The sequence below is a fragment of the Drosophila albomicans genome, chromosome X (assembly GCF_009650485.2).
Source record: "Drosophila albomicans strain 15112-1751.03 chromosome X, ASM965048v2, whole genome shotgun sequence".
Taxonomy (NCBI): Eukaryota; Metazoa; Arthropoda; class Insecta; order Diptera; family Drosophilidae; genus Drosophila; species Drosophila albomicans.
Window position 1 is genome coordinate 12381828 of NC_047627.2, and position 16638 is coordinate 12398465.

Genomic DNA, 16638 nt, shown 5'->3' on the forward strand with positions numbered 1-16638 from the left:
CTTTCCCAACCTATAGTTTAAGAATTGAATTACATTAAATGCATATTTCTCCTAATATAACTAGATACACACTTTAAATTGTTTAAAAATTTGGAATCATTGAACTAATTACATTTTTAATCCCTTTTGCAGTGCTCATTCCCAGCATTCCGCTTTCATTTCAAACGCTGTCGATCAACCGAAGCGACGGCAGCTGCACACCTCACTATCGTGGCCAAACGAACTTTGCGCAACTGCTGCAGACGCAGCAGCCGGTAAGCGGACAGCCCGGCCAGGAGATCAATCGCAATGTGGACGTGGCGACGCCGCTGGCCGAGTTGCCGTTGATCGGCGGCAGCAGCATCTCGGCTGGAGTGCCAATCAACGACCAGATGTCGCGCAGCATGCACGAGGCACGCAATCACATCTTCGAGCAGGAGCAGGAGCTGCCATCGCCGGGTGCCGCAACCCCCCGACAGCGACGCGTAGTGCGACCACGACAACAGCAGCAGCAGGAGGCGGCTAATCAAGCAGGAGGAGCCGCTGCATCGCCAGACCAACAGCAGCAATCGTTGCCGCCACCGCCGCAAATTGCTTTCGCCATGGATCCCAGCTACAATGTGCTGTGGGTGTTCGATGGCGCCGCACGCAAACTGCGCTGCCACAATGTGGTGGCCAGCGAGATATCCGAATACGATGTGGTAACTATCATTTATTCATTCCATTCGTTGTCCGTCCGTCTGTCTGAACATATGACACACTGGATCACAGAGACTATAAGAGCTAGAGCTACAATTTACTTGTTGACATCACTTGTTATTGTTGTACATTGACAATCTGGCATATTTATTACTCTATGGTATATTTTCAATGTAACAGTATATCGATATACCAAATACAGCTTTCGGTATATTTTAATAATTAAGTCTTAGTTACGTTGGCTAGCAGTCTGATATATTTTGTACTGTATTATATGTCTTGAATGGAATGATATGTCGATACACCAAATATAGCTTTCGGTATATTTTTGGCATACTGCACTAATATCAAATTTTTGCCTTCCCCCAAATCGACAAATGTCGAGTAGCAAGCGTAAATTTTAAGATAGAGTTGCGATTTTTGGTGCATACAATAATAACTACAGTATTTAGGATGTATAGAAAATTGTGGTCAGATAATAAATGCATAAATTATTAAAGAAACACTTTTGTACGTAAAGAAACGCAAACTGTAATCAGGTCTTAGTTGCTTTGGCTGGTATATTCTGAATGCAGTACAATATCGGTATACCAAATATAGCCTTCAGTATATATCAGTATTTTTAAGGTATATTTTCAGTGTATTTTTGATGTAAAGTATATTTCGAATCCAGTACAATATCGATATACCAAATATAGACTTCAGTATATTTTAGTATTTTTACGGTATATTTTCTGTATATTTTTACTCTATAGTATTTCACATGTAGTTCAATATCGATATACCAAATATAGTCTTCGGTATATTTTAGTATTTTTGCGGTATATTTTTCGGCACACTCGACTGCACTTTTCTGACACTTTTTTAACTCTCTTTCCGCTCATGCAGAATGCGGGCAACTATCGCGCGCTGTTGTCGCCGGAGTTGTCGCTGCCCAGCAAGTCAGAGGCGCGTGTATCGCGCTCGCAGGCATCGCTCAATCTGCTCGCCTGCCTCGATATACTCACCTCGGCGCAGGACAACATACCAGGATGCTTTGAGCAGACGCTGCCCAAGCAGCCGCATCAAACGGCCGAGGCGCAAAGCGGCGAGTATCAGGTGATCAATCGCTTCGATAACTTTGGCGGCGGTTGGGGCTACTCCGGACACAGCGTGGAGGCGATGCGCTTCTCGGCGGACACAGATCTCGTCATCTGCGGCTTTGGCATGTTCGGCGGCCGTGGCGAATACAGCTGTAAGTTGAAGCTCTTCGATTTGGGCGCCGACGGCGGTGGCTACGAAAAGGAGGGCGTCCTGGTCAGTGAAACGAAAGAAGTTCCCTACGAGTGTGCGGCGCGCAGCAAGTTTCACATTCTGCTACCCAAGCCGGTGAGCGCCGCCGCCGGACGTTGGTATTTGGTTTGGGCACGCATTGCGGGCCCCTCGTCCGATTGCGGTTCATGCGGTCAGGGTTCGGTTACCACGGAGGATCAGGTGGTGTTCTCGTTCAAGTCGAGCAAAAAGGCCAACAACGGCACCGATGTGAATTCTGGCCAAATACCCGCCATATTGTATCGCCTCGTTACCCAGGATTGCAAACAGTCGCCGGTGCCGCTTGATGCGGATCCGGTGCAGCGTATTTCGCGCGCCTTCGCCAACAGCGTGAGTCGCGAGTGCTTCGAGAGTCTCGTCGTGCTGCTCAGCTGGTCGTGGGAGTGCTTCAAGACGCAGTTGCGTGAGCAACGCGATCGCGCTCGTCCGTTGCAGCTGCAGCAAACGCTGCAGTATCTCGGCTATGTGAACAAATCATGTTTGCGTCTCTTGCGCAAATACACCAACGAAATCTATCCACAACGCTCAACCACAGCAGCAGCTGCGGCTGCTGCAGCCAATAATTCAGCAGCGGGCAGCAGCGTGGCTGCTTCAGTTGCCGCTGCCGGCTCCAAGTTGCCACAGAAGCCAAATCAAAAGGGTAAGAGTAACTTATTGTCAGTTTAAATGAAGATCACTTATTGCTCGTTACTTTTGCAGAAAAACCTACGAGTCGTGTGGTCAACGGCGCTGGCAAATATTTGTGCGATGCTGCTTCGTTGCCCTCTTCGGGCAGCATGGCAACGTCGGCTGGACTCAGTTCTGGATCGCTGTCCGGACGCAAAACGAACCTCGAGAACATTCAACTGGCCGAGTGCATTGGCAATGTGCGTGCCCTGCTCATTGGCATCTTTTGCGATGACATCTTCAAGGACATTGCCACCGATGAGGGTGAGTTGGGATATAGGAGTTGCTGTTGAGTTTAGATTCAGCTTTACCAAAGTAGTTTATGTATGAGAACTGGATGCCTGATTTCATCACTGTATGCAAAAATGATAGTTGCCAAATTTAGATTTAAAATGTATCTATGAATAACTCAGATTATGTTGATTTGACACTTTAAAAACCATACTTAATGTGTACATGAATCGCGCATTAGTTTCTCAGTAATCACAGAAAATTTGAGCTGTCAGTCTGATTGTTTGCTTACCTTAGCGGTTTCGATCTTATATTTGATTTTGAATATAGTTTTGTTTAGTTTTATTAGTAACATTTAAAACAAATAGATAAAAAACATAATGGTAAAATTTATTGTTCGTTCTTGACACTATTTTAGGTTGATTATTTTGATATTTGTTTCTTTATATGTTGTATTTACTATACTATAACTAGCCTGCTTGATCTGAAGAATCGCCTATATTTTACATAGATTTTTTATGTAGTTAGTCACAAGTCAATAACAGAGTTTGTTTTATTGCTATGCATAATTTTTAGCCTTCCGCTGCTTACATGAAGAATATGTCTTTTCGGGCAACAAAAGCTTTTTTGTATACTAGTTTTATTGCGTGACTGATTTACGAGTTCGAATTTTAAGCAAAACCCAGCCTTATTGCACGAGAAACTATGTTTTGTAACTCTTTGTGCATCCTTCCTCTTACTGTTTGGCCTGTTAGTTGGTAGTTCAGCTAGTTAATTAGAACAACTATTGTACATATATTTAAGAGTTTGTGCTTTACGTAAATGAAAATATTGGTTTCTGCTTATTGTATTCAATATTAATATTATATAATCCATATTATTAATCTTCTTCAATAGTACTCCATACTTATTACAATTCCTCTTGTAATACTTTTTAGGCTATGCTCTCGTGCTGGAGATTCTCGACGAGTGCCATTTGAGTTTCGTGGCCTGTTTCGATGCCTTTTACCCCACGTCGTCCTTGAAGTGGAACTGTCTCTGCGATCTGTTGGCCCAAATGGATCGCGGTGCGTTGCACTCGCGCCTCTTGAGCGCGATACTCGCAGGTCTCTGTTCGCCAACAGTAAAGTTGCGTGCCACATTCTCGCTGCTGAATGCATCGGGCAACGAACGCCAATCGATCATCAGTCCCAGCGACAACTCCGGACTGCCAATGCTGTCGTCGACGGAGGCGCATCAGTATCCCATACTGGTGGAGCAGATGATCTATCGCACACAGCAGGAGAAGAGCGATTTCCTCAGCAACTCGTGGACATTCAAGGATGTGCTGGTGCGATTGCTCGACATTATTGCCAGTCCGATTCGATCGCGCATCGAGTCGATCTACAGTCGCAGTCTCGGCGGCAGCTATGCGATCAAGGAGTGCATCAATCAGGGCCTCATCGACAACTGTTGTCACCTACTCGCACGCGTGCTGGCCGAGATTGTGTACCAAACGGCGCTGGGGGAATACGATAAATTGTTTTTGCCACCACGTACGCTGCACTCGACGGGCTCGCGTTTCGCTCGCTGCGATCTGAGTCGCACCTGGAACACGGGTAACTTTGGACCCGACGCAATTGCCTTCTCGGTGGATCGACCCGGCATTGCCATAGCTGGGGCCATGATCTATTCGGGATCGGGCAGCTATGACTATCAGCTGGAGCTGCTCTACGACAACACGGTGGACTTGCAGCCGCAACACAAATGGGAAACACTCGAGTCCATATCGGGCAGCTACGATCAGGAGGCGGTGCACAACGATCTCGCTGAGATTAAGTTCGAGCATCCCGTGCACATCAAGGAGCATGCACGCTATGCCCTGCGCCTCTGCTCCCAAGGAGCGCGCACCTGCTCCGGCGATGCGGGCATGCCCACGGTGCGTGGTCCGTGCGGCGCCAGCTTTCATTTCTATGCCTGCGATCTGAGCTTCAATGGCACCACACCGGCGCGTGGCCAATTGCCCAGCATACTCTACTACAGCACGCCTATCAAACAACAGCATCAACATCAACAGCAGCAGCAGGAGACAGCTGGATGCAGTTTGGATGCCGGACATGTGGCGGGCACATCGTCAGGTGCCAGCACTTCGGCTGCCGCCGGCGGGAGCAACGAGATCTCGACGCGGGACACAGCCCTGCAGATTGCCGCTGACATCACGAAGAAGTGCACCGAGCTCTTGATACTCGCACGCAATGCGATGGCCGCCTCGTGCTCGCCGACAGATAACTCGTCATCGAATCATACTCAGACCATCGACTCGGAGCACAACATCACGCCCATCGAGGAGCACATGGACATCAATTGGGCGAACAATTCGCGCACAGCTGCACTGCCCGTGGATCCGCAGTTGTCGACGACGGCGAGGGATTTGGGCAAACGCATCGAGAGCTTCTCGAAGGGCATCATGGAGACGCTGAAGTTCGACAAACGCTCGACGAATCCGTTCGAGATGGAAATCGAAATTGGTGCCACCGAAATCGGTGTCGAGGAGACGGCCGAATTGAACTTCTGCAATGTGCAATTGGCGGCCAAGTTGAATGGCAACGAGCGTGCCGAATACGAGCTGGCTGCCTCGGAGCAACCGTTGCCGTTGTCCGAGCAACAGTTGCCGGTGCAATTGACGCCGCAGCAACAGTTGCCGCCATCGCAGCTGCTGCACTCGGACTCTGAAGAGGCGCAACTCATGATGGGCGCTGGCGGCGTTGTTGGCGGCGCTGTTGGTGGTGGCGTTGGAGGCAGTGGAGGAGTGGCCGCCTTGCAGCTACTAGAAGTGTTCAATTTGGCAGCATCGAACATGTTTCACACACTGTTGCCGCTCGTCTATGCGCACATTGCCAACCTCGCGTGCAGCGATCCCAAGAGTTCGGTCCAAATACTCGGCTTGATCAAGGAGATATTGCCACACATTGCGGCTCTCAATCAGCTGCATGTCTCCAAGGAGCAGCGCAACGAGCAGCTGCGTCCCGATCCGTTGCCCGTGCCTCCTTCGCCCGCGAGCAGCACGACGAGCAATCATTACTGTGTGGTCGAGAGCGAGCATCCGTATCGCAGTGCGAGCATCAGTTGCTATCGCGTCGAGTTTCCTCCTTGCGTGCAGTGGCTGACGATTGAGTTCGATCCACAGTGCGGCACCGCTCAGCTTGAGGATTACCTGCTGCTCTCGATACCCATTCGACCCGCAGCTGCAACGGCGATGCCACAAACTTGCCAAGCGGCAACTGCTGCGAATGTGGCGACCGCCGCCGCTGCTGCTTCTGCTGCTGCTGCTGGCGAGGATTACTACGACATGCTGGACAACAATGTGAGTGGCAAGCAGAAGGTAGGAAACGGCGCCAGTTCAAGCAATGCGCATCTCCTCATGAGCAGCTGCTGTCGCAGTCCGGGCGCCGCTCAAGTGTCGCCGCTGCGATCGCAGGATGTCGTCGATCACGACTGGATTGTGGTCAAGAAATTCAACACGTAAGTCTCTCTTCTGTATCTCTATATGATTTGCTCTAATTCTCGGTATTCCCCAGCGCATCCAACTGGCTGCAGAACGTGCTCATTCTGCCCGGCAACTGCGTCGAGTTCTCTCTCGAGACGGCATCGTTGTATGCCCAAGATCCGCACAACAATCGCTATGGCTTCAAGTGTCTCGTTGTTGGCTATGACAATCCCACAGCTGTAAGTCGTATCTATCAATCATCCCTCTAGCTATCTCTTTCTAATTCACACTCTCTCTCTATTGCCATCTCGCTCAGATCAATGCCAGCAACTCGTGTCTCATACGTCTGGAGCAGGAGCTCTCCTATTTAGGCGGCATGTGCAGCGCCAATCTCATGAAGAAGGATCTCAATTTGCCAGGTAAGCTTAGCGTTCTATTCGTTCTTTGATTGATGGCGATTGATCGCGCTTGTTGCGCTTGCAGATGACAAGGAAATGGATGATTTGAGCGGCATTGAGGAGACCATCAGCACCCATCATGCGCTGCTCTCCAAGGGATTTGCGCTTTCCGAACCACAACTGACTGTGCATCAGGCTCTGGAGTCGTATTTGCCCATCGGGTGAGTTTATCATGATTTTGATTGATGGAAATGTGGCAGCAGCATTTGCTTATTATGTTAACCAACCTGATTAGCATAATGTTAACCCAATGTTCTTCTGCTGTTTAACATTCTAATGTGTTGCTAATAATATTGGTTTTGTTGACACTCTTAAATGAATGAGATGTTTAAAAACAATCTGATCATAGTTTTACCTACATTGTGCCTAACATTTGGCTGAATAACCCGGTATAAAAATAACTAACTAACTACATACATATACCAACTATGTTACATAGCATAATGTTAACAGAATTTTAATTTCTCTTTCTCTACATAATGTTGATTTCTGACATTCTAATGTGTTGTTATTGACACTCTTAAATGAATGAGATGTTAAAAATCTACATAATTTGAACATAATGTTTATTTCTCCTCTTTGGCATAACGTTAACATATTGCTTTCTGTTCTTCAGTTATTTAACTTTCTTATATGATGTTAATAATATTCTATTTATTGGCTTTCTTAAATGAATGCGATGTTGAAAATCCTGATCTGTCTGACATTTCACCATTTTGAGTGGTTTTATGCCTATTTAACTCAAAATAAAAATAACTAGAATATGCGCATTTAATTATGCTGAATACTTCTACTCTTTAAAATTCTAATTACCTCTTAAGAATATTGGTTTTATTGACATGAAGGAGATTGATAATTGTCCATGTTGCCCATGCTATGCTCTATTAACAGTCTGATGTTAAAATATTAGACCATTTTGCAGACTAACTTGTTAGAAAAATAACTGGAATATGCGGATTTTATTATGAGAAATCTCCGCTTAAAGCGAGTACCGTGTTTCCTCTACAAAATTTAACATTTCATTAATTCTACTGTCTCATTCACCGTACATAACATACTAGATTCGGTTTTACTAAAGTGAAGAAGTATATATATAATAAGAATATAGGTATACAGGACAAATCGAAATGCTAGAGAAATACCTTTCTAAAATGTATTTTAAAGAACACAAGAATGTGAGTGTTTCATAAAGTTACTCCTTTGACTGCTTAGCTAATATCTATAAATAAAACTAATATCTTTAAATGTTCCTCTCTTTCCTCTGTAACAATCTAACTAAATGCACATTCTTTTGTTGAGTGCGTAATCTAGAGTATGATTAATTGCAAAGTGGCGCACATATCGTAGATAAATATATATGTATATTTGTATGTACAGCTTATATTATGTATACATAATGGCTTTAGCTTTACACTGATTACAGATTAGATTACATTAGATGTAGTTGGACTAAGCTAGACGTATGCTATGAATTTGGTACAACGAAAGGTCACTCTTGGTTGGTGGTTCTTGTTGGTGGTGCTGTAGTTGTAGTTTCAGATGTTTCAGCAGCAGGCTCCGCATCTTAATTGCTAGCTTCATTCAGCTGTGTGTGTGTGTGTGTGTGTGATTTGGTTGTGTGTGTGTGGTGTGTAGCACTACAGATCAGTCTTGAGCAGGCCAGCGTTCTCGATTTGGTATACAATCTGCGTCTCCTTGTAGGTGCGCGCCTCGGGCTGCACCACATCCAGTTTGCGGCGCCGTCGTCGACGTGCCACCAGACACCAGAGCAACAGAAGAAGGAACACGATGAGCAGTGCGAGCAGAACACTGCCGATGACAATGTAGGCAACGTAGCTGCTCGGCTGACACTGCTCGACGATCACCTGACGCAATGGCACAAATTGTTGTGGTGCGGCAACATCCGGTGGCGAGGTTGCTGCTGCTGCTCGAGTGAAGAGCAACTGGTCGGAGTAGAGGCGAAAGAATTCGACACGCGGCACCGCTGGCTCTTGACTCGTGTCCAACTGATCGCAACTCCACACATTCTCGTAGCACAACTGGCGAATGCTGAGCGCAAAGCGTTCGTCGAAGCGCAACGGTTGCGGTGGCGCCTCAACGCTTGCCACATCGCCTACGGCCGCTGGCATCGCTGCTGCTGTGGGCAGCAGACTGTGCACCGTATTGTTGTGGAACCGCAACTCGAGTCGCTCGCTCAGCTGATAATCGCGATGCACTTTCAGGCTGCGAAACGCAATCTCACTTGTGGCTCCGAATTTATTGCCACGCAATGTGATTGCATCACGAATTTGTGCCTCCAGCCACTCGCCGTCCACGGCAACGAAGCTATTGTCGCTCAAGCTCAGCTTGAAGATGACTGAAAAGAGTTGTTGTAAACGTATCTGTTTAGCTTAGTTCGACAGCTGTGCTCAGCGGACTTACGCTTGAAGGTGAAGGCATGCGAGTGCACTTCCTGGAACTGATTGTTGCGCATGCTCAGCTCGTTGAGCACTTCCAGCTCGTAGAAGGCGCGTGTCGGCACATTTGCCACGAATTTGCAATTGGCAATGATCATTTGCTCCACGGCAAACTTTTTGAAAGCCTGTCAACGAAATACAAATTCAAATTTTGTTACTCCAAAGTTGTTAAACAGCGGCTTTTTACTTTTAATCATTAAAAATTCAGCACTTCATTTATTTCCCTATATTCTTATTGTCATAAAAGTATAGATTACAAATTAATTTATAACCTGGTTTAAATTTACTAGCGCTGGATGCTCTGGCCTTTGGCTAGATCCCCTCTAAGCATATCAATTCAATTGAAATAGATAAATATTGCTGTTGAAATTGATATTAGAAAAAAAAACAAAGAATCATCAATAACAGTCTCATACTTCGATTTTCACCTACTTAAATATTAAGCATACGCAATACAAAAAACCTTAACAGCGCATTAACAGAAACACAACATGTTTGGCTAATTTAACATCAGCTTAACAGAACTTTGTCAACAGTCCGTCTGGCTGTCTGTCCGCTTGAATTAATACATTTAACTGAGAATTTTAAGCTACCAAAGTGGTCAAATCGAACGACTTTACTTTTATAGACCAAAAGCACATCAGTTTTGAAAACAATATATTGAAAAATTTCTGAAAGATGCGAATTCAGGATAAATTAAATAGATTTTTCTGCAGTCACTCATTTAATTTCTAGTAAATGTTAATATTTTATACATTAACTGTTAATGTACCTAAGAAAACAACATATTTAAAGCAGTTCAACAGATTTTTCCTGTCTATTGAAGACTAAAAATTTAGTTTTTGTATACCTATATTGTTGTATAATCTTTTTGTTGTGGGTTATATTTCTATAAACCTAAATATGATGTTTGAAATAAATGTTACGTGCAACAGGAAATACAATAAAAACAAAATCATATTTTGGCATATGTTTTTTGTTTTAATTCCCAAATGAATATTATGTTTAACTTTTGTTGTTAGTATGAAGTATGAAAGCTATTTCAAGTGAAATTTCAATTCTTAAGGGAAAATACCTAGAATTATAGAAATTTCCAATACTAAGAATTCGAGCTATCGATAAAATGGAATAAAACACTGTTTTCGGCAAGTTTAGCCCTGTATGAAAATGAACTCACCTGACTTTCTATGCGATGAATGGTTACACCATCCAGTTTGAGCAATATGGCACTGTCTTTGGTGGTGGTGAACCCAAAGGGTTGCATCTGCTCGATGCGACCACCGACGAATGAGATCTCCTCGATGTTGCCACTGATGGCATGCGAATCGATCAACTCAAAGTTGACGTCCTCGAACTCAACGATCAAAGCCTTGTTGCTCGTATACCGAGACAAGCTGAGGGCATGTTTCTGCAGCACCAGACGATCCACATGATGGAAACTGATCTTGCGCAGACTCTCGGTGCGTTCCAAGGCGTTTGGTTCGACGGTGAGGTCACGACAATTGCGCACCTCGATGTGATAAACGGCGCCATTGATTTGTGGCAACACCATGGCCTAGATTTCGTAAATTCCTTTTTATCAAACTTGATTGCGATAGAGAAGAGATTGCATTCACCACTTACCAGCTCAGTGTTGTGGCAATCACAGGTGATCTTTGTGTCGTGATCGGTGCAGGTGATCTTTGGCTCTGTGGCTGCTGCTGCCATCGCTGGCAACGTTGCGATGCAGCAGAAGAGCAGCAGCCAGGTGCAGATGTAGAGCAGCAACTCCTTCACCATCCCATCCTTGGTGGGATCTTTAAGGTTTCGTATGTTTTGCATTTTGTGTGTGCTTCGTTTGGTTGTGTGTGTTTTTACTTATGATGAATTAATCATACTTCTGCAAATCGTAAAATAATAAATGAAAACACTTGGATCGCGCTGACAGTCAGTCTATGTCTGTCGCTGTTTCTATTCTATTTTGTTTCACATTGCCATTTCATTCCCTCACACTTGCTCTTTCTCTCTCTCTCTCTCTGTCTGTGTATTTGCTGCTGTTCCAGTTTCAGCTTTCCGTTTCGTTTCGCTGCGACCTGCTGAATGTTTCATAAGCGCTGATAAGCAACGCTCATTTTTATCGCCAAAGGTGTTTCCACCTTATCAATGCATTGTATTTACTGTGAGCGCGTATTTGTGTCTGAATGAATGTGTGTGTGAGTGAGTGTGAGTGTGTGATTACGTACTCATTTCTCTATTTACATTCAGCGCTGAGTAATGGCCAAATGATACTGAAAACTCCCTATCTATACTCTATGCAAGGCGAGGCATAGCAAACAAGCTTGATTGATTGATTGATTGACTGACACAACAAACAACAATCAACAGCTGCCTCAGTTGGATCCTAGTTTTGGTTGACAATCTGAACGTAATAATATACCAATATACCATATAGAATCTTGAGTATATTTTATTACTTTTATGGAATATTTTAAGAATAATACCGGACTGTTTTGCTTGTTGGTTGATTGATTGATTTGCTTGAATGACTGTCTAAATGCTTGATTGTCAATCACCAAGTTTGAGACAAAAATCTTTTGGTTAAACTGAGATCAATTATAGAAGATGATACTTTTAGAAATAAAATTAATAAGATGATGATATCACTTATTACTTTTATTACTAAAAGTCACATCTTCTCTTCCAGATCTTAATTTAAACAAGATTTTCGCCTCTAACTTGGTGATTGACAATGATAATTTGTCTGTCCATTGGCTGGAGAAGCAATACTTTTCTTTAAGCCTTAAACCGACTTGTCAACTCTTTTCCTTTTCGCTCTTATCAATCGTACTAAATCGTTACTAAATCATTAGTTCAATATGACAAGGCTATATTTAATAATCTCGAAGATTTTCCTATATAAAACGATAGCGGTCACGAAACTTTGTCACTAACTAAAGTTCAGTTACCGCAGTTTAAACAGGGTTAGTTAAACAGTATTTACAAAGTGAACTTAAACAAATTTGTCACGTGATTTCAAGCAAATGCAATTCAAAAGAACATTTAATTCTACTCGATGTACAACATCGATTTGAGAAACTATTGCAAATATGCTGTTGTGTTGATCAATGATGATCGATTACCGATTACAACATAACAAGTGTCGATCATCATTATCAAACATCAACTATCTAAGGTTTCAAATTGAGCAGTGATCAGAGTGCACACATACAAAACGAAGAGTGAATCTAATTGAATCAGCAGAGAGTCAATGCGACGACGTCGAGCCGAGCTCCAGTTGATAAGCGAGTAAATACAATCGAGTGCTACTCGCAGCTAGTTCGCCTAGTTGGTGGTCGAGACGATGGCTTCAATCAGCGTCCGAATGCTGTTAATTGAATCTGGAGGTCGCCCCAAACAGACTTTCGAATAGATTCACATTTGATTCATATGATACGTTGGCAGCATCGTCGCCATTGCCATCGCCATGAGCGCAAACATGAGCAATTATGCTTTGTTATTTGTTTATGGCCATTTCATTTGTTTATAGAACTTAATTTATACGAGGAGGAAATGTGGTCACCAACCAAACGATGCCTAGCAGCTGTCTCCACACAAACACGCCCCACTCTTTTCTCCCCTCTTTTTCTCTCTTCTTCTCTATGCTTTGAAAGAGCTGCTCAAATATTTGCGCTGAGTTTAGAGATTCTTTGTAGACACAGCAACGTAATCGTTAGCTTGGACTTGATGAGTTGTCTAACGGTCATTCACAGTGGAACATTTGTTAGTGATGTGACCGAGTCGATACATTGATAACTATGGAAGAGTGTTTTATTTTTAAAAATATGTTTGTGTGAATGAACTAAACAAATAGCAGACCTTAATCTTCTCTCATATTTCCTTTTCGCGCAGAGGAATTGTGTGTTGAACGCCGCTTATCAGTGATGTGACAGAGTCGATACATCGATAACTATGGAAGAGTGTTTTATTTTTAAAAATGTTGTGATGAGAATGATCTGAAGAAATAGCCAACTTAATTCTTCTCTCACATTATTTTTCCTTTCGCTCAGAGGAATTGTGTGTTGAACGCCGCTAATTAGTGATGTGACAGAGTCGATACATCGATAACTATGGGAGTGTGTTTTATTTTTAAAAATTTTGTGATGAGAATGATCTGAATAAATAGCCAACTTAATTCTTCTCTCACATTATTTTTCCTTTCGCTCAGAGGAATTGTGTGTTGAACGCTGCTTATTAGTGAGGTGACAGAGTCGATACATCGATAACTATGGGAGTGTGTTTTATTTTTAAAAATGTTGTGATGAGAATGATCTGAAGAAATAGCCAACTTAATTCTTCTCTCACATTATTTCCTTTTCGCTAAGAGGAATTGTGTGTTGAACGCTGCTTATTAGTGAGGTGACAGAGTCGATACATCGATAACTACATATGAGATTGTAGGATAGAAAATAAAATTGGTGTGAATGATCTAAAGAAAGTGCAAGCTTAACTCTTCTCAGTCTCGGTTCTTGCTCCGTCTTCCAAAGAAGAGGGGTAGACCTGTTATTATGCTTACTTTCTACTTAGGCAAACAGTGAAGCTGCGCAGCTTTTGACTTAACAGCGGATGTGCTACAGACTCACACAAACACACACACACACACACACACACAAACACTTGGACACACTCATGCGAACAGTGAAGTGAAACTGTTATTTAAAGAACCCTTTAACTGCACTTTACTGTTGCTTGGGCTTTATTGAATCGTGCCACAAGTGACGCGTATAGGAAATTAAATAAAAGCAAAGTTGCATTTCCTGCCCACTCTAATCCTCCCTCTCCTTCTCCCTCTCTGCCTCACTCTCTCTCTCTCTCTTTCTCTCGCTATTTTCTTCACTTTTGCAGCCCAATTAAACGCCAATTAAGTGAGAAAATTTCATGGATTTGTGGAGAACACAAACGAGGTTCATCACATTGCAATTGCACTCGTTTCGCAACTATTATAAAAATGTTTTCATTTCTGTTTTGCAATTCAAATGGAGATAATGCAGCTACGCCCCAGATTTAATACCCTTTAATGCAAGAATTTCAGTTCAACTTAAAATTTGATCATTAATTAATATACCTATAAATAATTTTGATAATGGGATTTCTAAATCTCGCTGTCAGACAGTTTGCAATTCTTTGTTTGTCGTTGTTGCTTGCTTTCGTGATATCTGATTTCCTTTCATACAATTGTCATAATCTTATCACTGGATGTGTAATTTCCTCAGGGTGATACACAATACTAAAGTTTTTTTTTTAGATACATACACTCTGAGTCAGTTAAAGTAAAACAGTCTTGTCGACATTTTCTGGCCTTCATAATATGCGTCTTTGAGCAAATGATGCGTATTTACTTTTTCAGGAATAAATAATTGAATCATCGCCTCGTATTGCAAATTTATATGCATGTAAAGTGGAACAGTTGGAAAGTGAAAAATGTTTACAATTGAAATTATATCCATATATGGTCATTGTCATTAGAACGGTAGAACTTCTAATTACTATGTCAATGGTCCACGTAACGTATTTGTGAACTGATTATCAATTGTGCTTGCACATTGATTATTACTTTTAGTGGAAATGTACGGAATGGAACAGAAAACTGAATCTGAAATTTGGCATTGGGGTGTTAGGAATTGTTAAAACGGAACACTCTCTTATATACTGTATGATTTTTCTAACATATAGTCAAATTGTAATGCGTGACGTCAGCTGATAACAACTGAATAAAGTTTATTTACAATTTAGAGCTTATCTCAAATCAGATAAGGGAAATTTAGAACTTTGCGAAGGGAACAGTGAACTTGGAACATTACGGAACTCACAATATGGAACAGTTTTCACCTGCCTTGTGTTCCTTGGGAAGAGTTTTTGAACTTTGGGAACAGTCGCACATGTATTGTGCTTAGCAAAGCTAAAAGAGCAACAACAACAACAAAAACATCGACAACAACAAGAACAACAACGTGCTAAAGGCAGGCAGCACTTGACGCGAGGTTAATGAGTTTGTTTCTTATTTTTTAGCTTCTCTCTTTTTGTTTTCCCCAACTTTGCTGTGCTTTATTGTTTATTGTGTGCTGTTTTTATTTTATGTGCATAAATTTTGCTTAACTTTTCATAAGTTTCGCGTTTTAATAGCGAATTTTCGTCTTACGCTTTACAAGCATTTTAGCATTTTTATAGCGGCAGCAACAGCAGCGAGAACTAAAAACAGATTTTGTTCGTCATACTTATAACCTTGAAATATCGAAATAATTTGCTTTGGATATGGCGATATAGCGATATGGCAATGTGAAAAGGTGGCGTTGTTGTTTATTTTGTTTGTCAACTTCCAATTGCTAACAAACTATTTCTATCTCTCTCTGTCTGTCTCTGTGCCCCTGCTTTGCTTGTTGTGTTGTGGGGGAGTGGGCCGCAAACACACACACACACACAGGCACACACACGAACGCACGCGTAGACGGATTAACGTAGAAATGTCATTTGTTTCCATGTTTTTTGCCCCCTTTCTTTGAGCTGCTCACACACCGCTTTGCTCTTATGCTTTTTCTCTGTCGTTCTTCCTCCCGCATTTCGCTCGTTTATTCACATGCAAATTCCATAAGTGTTTTTGTTTATTTTGTTTTGGCTTGGCATTCGCGCGTGGGTGGCTGATCTCAGTTGTTCTCAGTTTGCTGACTTACGCAACGCACATACACACGCACTGAAGGCAACCAAACCATAGTTTCCCAAAAAAAAAAGAGAGAGTACGAGTAAGAGAAAAAGTGCGATCCTGTCGAAAACGTATTGCGCTTGCTGCGTTTGCATTTTTGCAGCTGCGTCGCTGCCAGCGCCTTTGCTCTCTCTCATTCTCTCAAGGCATACATGCATGCAAGTGCTGCTGCTGTCTTTATTGCTTTGAACTTTTTGTGGCCATTGGCCATTGGTTGGTGGCTTGGGCACATTGTGGCTTTTGGGCGCCCGCAACATTCTCCCTCGCTCGCTCACACAAATACACACACATAAACGCACACACTTTGAACACTTGTGACTTTGCATTGAATGTTTAAACAAAATAAGAAAATAGTTGTACGTATGTAAAGACGAATAAATTTGCTAATATTTGCATTTGCGAGTGAAATCAGCGCACAAAATAAAAACAGCGACGCGCGCGACCCAAGAACACAACAACAGTAACAGTAAAGAGCGGGCAGCAATAACAACAACAATTTCGAGAATAAAAGAAACAACACTAACCAGCGGCCAGGCCTGAGCTTTCGATTGCCGCGCGACCGGCGTAAGCGCGTGCAAATGTCAAACTGAGCGCCAAAACGGACAGCGAAACATTTACGGTTCGCAGCGGCAGCGGCAG

General features: G+C 43.0%; 2 protein-coding genes across 2 annotated transcripts in view; one reads left to right on the plus strand and one right to left on the minus strand.

The window, feature by feature from the left end:
• The window catches only part of LOC117575378 (E3 ubiquitin-protein ligase highwire), a 66766-nt gene that overhangs the window by 7583 nt on the left and 42545 nt on the right, over nucleotides 1-16638 (plus strand). The window contains exons 7-13 of the mRNA XM_034259555.2: nucleotides 133-680; nucleotides 1567-2629; nucleotides 2689-2919; nucleotides 3825-6387; nucleotides 6444-6591; nucleotides 6669-6771; nucleotides 6836-6971. Of these exons, the coding sequence (XP_034115446.1) occupies nucleotides 133-680; nucleotides 1567-2629; nucleotides 2689-2919; nucleotides 3825-6387; nucleotides 6444-6591; nucleotides 6669-6771; nucleotides 6836-6971 (4792 nt within the window). The remainder of the gene's footprint in view (nucleotides 1-132; nucleotides 681-1566; nucleotides 2630-2688; nucleotides 2920-3824; nucleotides 6388-6443; nucleotides 6592-6668; nucleotides 6772-6835; nucleotides 6972-16638) is intronic.
• LOC117575397 (uncharacterized) lies at nucleotides 8157-16623 on the minus strand. The gene is made up of 5 exons (XM_034259577.2): nucleotides 16524-16623; nucleotides 10890-11145; nucleotides 10444-10821; nucleotides 9232-9391; nucleotides 8157-9166 (listed from the first exon to the last, which is right to left on the minus strand). The coding sequence occupies exons 2-5, from the start codon at nucleotides 11085-11087 to the stop codon at nucleotides 8448-8450; spliced, it is 1455 nt and encodes a 484-aa protein (XP_034115468.1). The 5' UTR covers nucleotides 11088-11145; nucleotides 16524-16623; the 3' UTR covers nucleotides 8157-8447.